This window comes from Pterocles gutturalis, unplaced genomic scaffold, assembly GCF_000699245.1.
Source record: "Pterocles gutturalis isolate BGI_N339 unplaced genomic scaffold, ASM69924v1 scaffold28364, whole genome shotgun sequence".
NCBI classification, from domain to species: domain Eukaryota; kingdom Metazoa; phylum Chordata; class Aves; order Pterocliformes; family Pteroclidae; genus Pterocles; species Pterocles gutturalis.
This window is the reverse complement of record NW_010136617.1, coordinates 14,778-18,653: the sequence shown is the minus strand read 5'-3', so window position 1 is coordinate 18,653 and position 3,876 is coordinate 14,778. Positions and strand designations below refer to the sequence as shown.

The 3,876-nt window shown below is 46.9% G+C and overlaps 1 protein-coding gene across 1 annotated transcript in view; it reads right to left on the bottom strand.

Moving 5' to 3' along the window:
* Positions 1–554: 554 nt before the first annotated feature.
* Positions 555–3,876, bottom strand: part of LOC104468306 (voltage-dependent calcium channel gamma-4 subunit-like) — a gene marked incomplete at its 5' end in the record, with an annotated part of 6,609 nt that continues 3,287 nt past the window's right edge. Inside the window, 3 exon segments of the mRNA XM_010082377.1 lie at positions 555–907; positions 910–1,287; positions 2,128–2,268. Coding sequence (XP_010080679.1) covers positions 762–907; positions 910–1,287; positions 2,128–2,268 — 665 coding nt within the window.

The following is a 3,876-nucleotide window of genomic DNA, read 5'->3' as shown; positions in this document are numbered from 1 at the left end:
CAAGTTTTCTAAATGTTAGGCAAGAAATGATATTTGCAAATATGCTCAAGTCCCACCTACTTTCATCCTTCCCTTTCTAGGGGGTTTCAAGGTGCACCCACCCCCTCCTCCCACACCTGCATTGCCTGGAGGGATGCCTTACACCCAGAAATGGGAGACCTCCTTACCACCCCATCGGGGAGTCTGTCAGGCTCAGTACGCGGGTGCTCTACGGTTTCAGTAGCACAGGTCAATTTTTGAAAGTGTTGCCTTCAAAAATATTTTCTTTTTTCTTTTTTTGTGTTTTTTTTTTTTTTGAAAGAGGCAAAGCTTATGCTGTGTCAAAGGAAAGTGGCTCACTCGATGAGTAGTTCGTATTCATCCTTGGGCTTGGGTATAAATTATACTTGTGAGTTTGTATTAAGGGATCTCAATTTTAGAAAAAGGAAGTCGTACAACAATTTTTCTGTAATCCTGTAAAACACACCGCTGGCAAGTCCTTTGCAGTTTCTCCAAGACTTTGTACACACTACAAAAGTGCAGGAACACAAACTGCCTTCATCTCATGACACCAAGAACTGAAAGAAACAAACTCCGAATAGCTTCAGAAAAAGCTACGAGCGTATAATATCTTTATGTTGGTCCAGAGGATCTCCACTTGCTACCTCAACACATGCCACAATTAAAGAGGTGAGAGGGTATTTTAACATCGCTCCGTCTCTTTCACAACAGATCCATTCTGTTTCGACATTTCTTCAAAAAGCACGAGGAGGGAAGGTACTTCAAACAGGCGTTGTTCTCCTGTTGACCATGTTGACGTGGAGTCCTTCCTTAAATTCCTTCTGAAGGAAGTTGTGAACCTGCAGGAAACTGGCCTCTTGGTCCGCGTTGTAGCTGGCAGCTGTCGTAACCTTCAGAGGCTCTCTTTGGAAATTTCGTTCATGGGAATGGTGCTTGCTATCTTCATGCCAACTGGAGAAATGTCTCTAGATGGGGAAGGCTCTGTAGATCGAGAACTGGATCTGGACCTCCGCCTCCTGTACCTGTAACTTGGCATCCTGGCATAAGGAGAACTGGAAGAAGTCTTAAGGAATTCCCTCTTGGTCTTAAACCTCAGCTCTTTGTTCTTCTCAATATAAATGTTCACAGCCAGAACACCTATGGTTTCGGCCACAATAAAAGACAAGGCTCCAAAATAAAAAGACCAACCATAGTTGTAATGGTACTTTTTGTCGTCATCTCGCTTGTCACTTGGGTCACCTGCATTGCTTGATATGTAGACAATGATCCCGATGATATTACTTAGTCCTAGAGAGAGAAAAACATAAATCAGTGGTTATGTGGATGGGAAGATCAAGGCATGTTACTTTCTGGGCCTGAATGGATCAAAGATTATGAGCAGGATATTTTACTACATTTATTTACTCTTTCATTTATTTCAAGATTTCACTTGTTCTTGAAAAACAAAGAACAGACCCACATTTGGGTCACATTGGCTCACAAGGATCCCAAAATATCCAGCAGGATTTGTCCCCCTCTCTTCGTTGTCATGCTGGGAAAGAAGGAGCTTATGGGAACTGCTAATATTGTTAGTGGGATTCTAACATCAGAATAATAATAAAAACACATTTTGAGCTCAGGGCTATGGCTGTTCACCTTGATCAGGATAAGTTCTCTTCCACCTTGCTGAATTTTCATCTAAATGCAGCATGCTTAATCTGAGCTTCAGGGAAAGCTACTAACACTGTGGCTGACTCTCTCAGATGCTTCTAGTGTCAAAAACGGGCTCACCTATCAGAAGGGAAATTTTTCTGACATCATATAAAAGCAAAAAAAAAAAAAAAAAAGGCCCTGGATGTAAACGGCACCTGATTCATCTAATATTTAGTACTTTTTAAATAGTGTAAAACCAGCTTGTTACTGACTTTAGCTTCCTTTTCCTGGAAAACTAAAAGCTTTTCTAGAATACACCTATTGTAGAACTTCAAAACCATATTTTTCTCTTAGGACATGTGCCTGATGTGATGGTGCTAGTGCCCTCCATCCAGGCAAGGGACAGAGGGAGAGAAGAGCCAGCAAGCTTCTCCACAGTCCTTTCCAGTTGACAAACACCGCACTTCTTAAGGACTCGGTTTATGGAGAACATACCTGCTGCAACAAAGAGAATCCCAGCGCTGAGAATAATGTTGTTTTTGCTGTTGTAAATCCTTCCTGCTCCGACACAGAGTCCTCCCAGCAGCAGCAGTATTGTGCTTAGGATGGGGAACACGCTGGAGGCACGGACGATGCCTGGAGGGGAGACAGGTAGAAAACCAGGACAGTCAGTGATCGTTTCAGGTGCCTCCTCGGGTGCTAGTGTGAAGATTGAAAAGTCTCAAAACCCCCGGGTTTGCTGGAATTATCCCTGATCCTGCATTTCTGGGCATGTTTTTGGGAGCCGAAGCCATGGGTAGGTGGCCAACGTGGCACAGACACTCAAGCTTCAATCTTTTGAGCTTTCTCGTAAAAAATCCAGAATTATTGCCATTACCTGATGCCACCGTGTACAGAATGTTTCTGGCAAGCATGAGGCAAGTGACACTAAGAGCCGACACCACACGGGGAGCGGCAATGAAGAATTCATGAGCTGGCTGTGAACCCTGCAACGTTTGGGGATGGCTTGAGATCCGTTCCGTGGGACACGCGCAAGGTGGGCAGACTGCAGCTCGGGGAGCCTGCAGCACCCGTGTGGCCAGCGAGCACGGCCAATAACCCCTTTTTCTTTTGTTGAATATGAAGGACGTTGAAACCTTTCAGATTTCTAAGGAAGACATTTTAACAAGTGTGTCTCAGACGTTTGTGTTTAGTTTCCTGACAAGTAGAGTCATTTAAAATTCTGTGTGCTTCAGTCCATGCACCGGCATGGGCTATAAAACCCCTGAAAAAAAAATGAAAACACCACTTCAAGCCAGCTTTCAAAAGTCAGGTCACTACAAGACTAAGCAGAAATCGAAAGGGAAGCGGCAGGGGGGGGAACAAAAGGGCTGAGAAAAAATAAACAGGCACAAGAAGAGGAAGTCTGTATTGTAAAAACCAAAGGGGTAAAACCCGGTGGGCTTCCCGACATGCAGAGTGAGGAACCAAGTTGTATTGTTATAGAGAGAGGATTTTTTTGAGGAAAGGGAGATATGGCACCGAATGCTGCTGTGGAAAACAGGATTGCCCAGAGCCGGAGCCATGGAAAGGCGAAGGTGCGGAGGGGAGGGCTGGCAGGGCGAGCGGGGGATGCCCAGGGTGGGTGGGGGTCTGAGCCTGCTGTCACCGAGGGGTGGAAACCCCCCAGCACAGCGGGAGGACAAGGGGACCCCCAGGGCTGAGTGCACGGAGAGGAGAAAACCGCCATCTGGCCCGATCTGCTGCCGCGGTGCCGCCAGCAACGCCGTCCCCCCCGGGTGCCATCTTCCCGGCCGACACGCACTGCGAGCGGCACCCGCTTCCCGAGGAGACATGGCCAGATGTTACAGCCGATGCTTTCTCATTTTGCTTTTGATGGCTGTGGCGTTCCCAATTTTTCCCCTGGTAGCCGGTGGCAGAGCTCCCACTGACTGCGGGAGGGACAGGACGGGGCGTTTCATAACAGCATCGCTTTGGTGTGCGCTGCAAACCCCCGGGAGCCCCAGCTCTCTTTAGGATGGTGCAAACATCAAACAAAAAATCCAGCCCCTGCCTGGGAAGCTTATGTCTGCATCGGTCTGCAACAGTGAGAAAAGTCCGCCTCCTACCAAAACCGGCAGTGTCACTGCCTGTGTCCTTTCCAGACGGGGCATTTTCTAACCGGATCCAAACCCGATTCAGTTGGATGCATTACTGTGCTGACAGTGTCTTGCAATAATTGGCAGATCCAAGGAATGAGAGTGT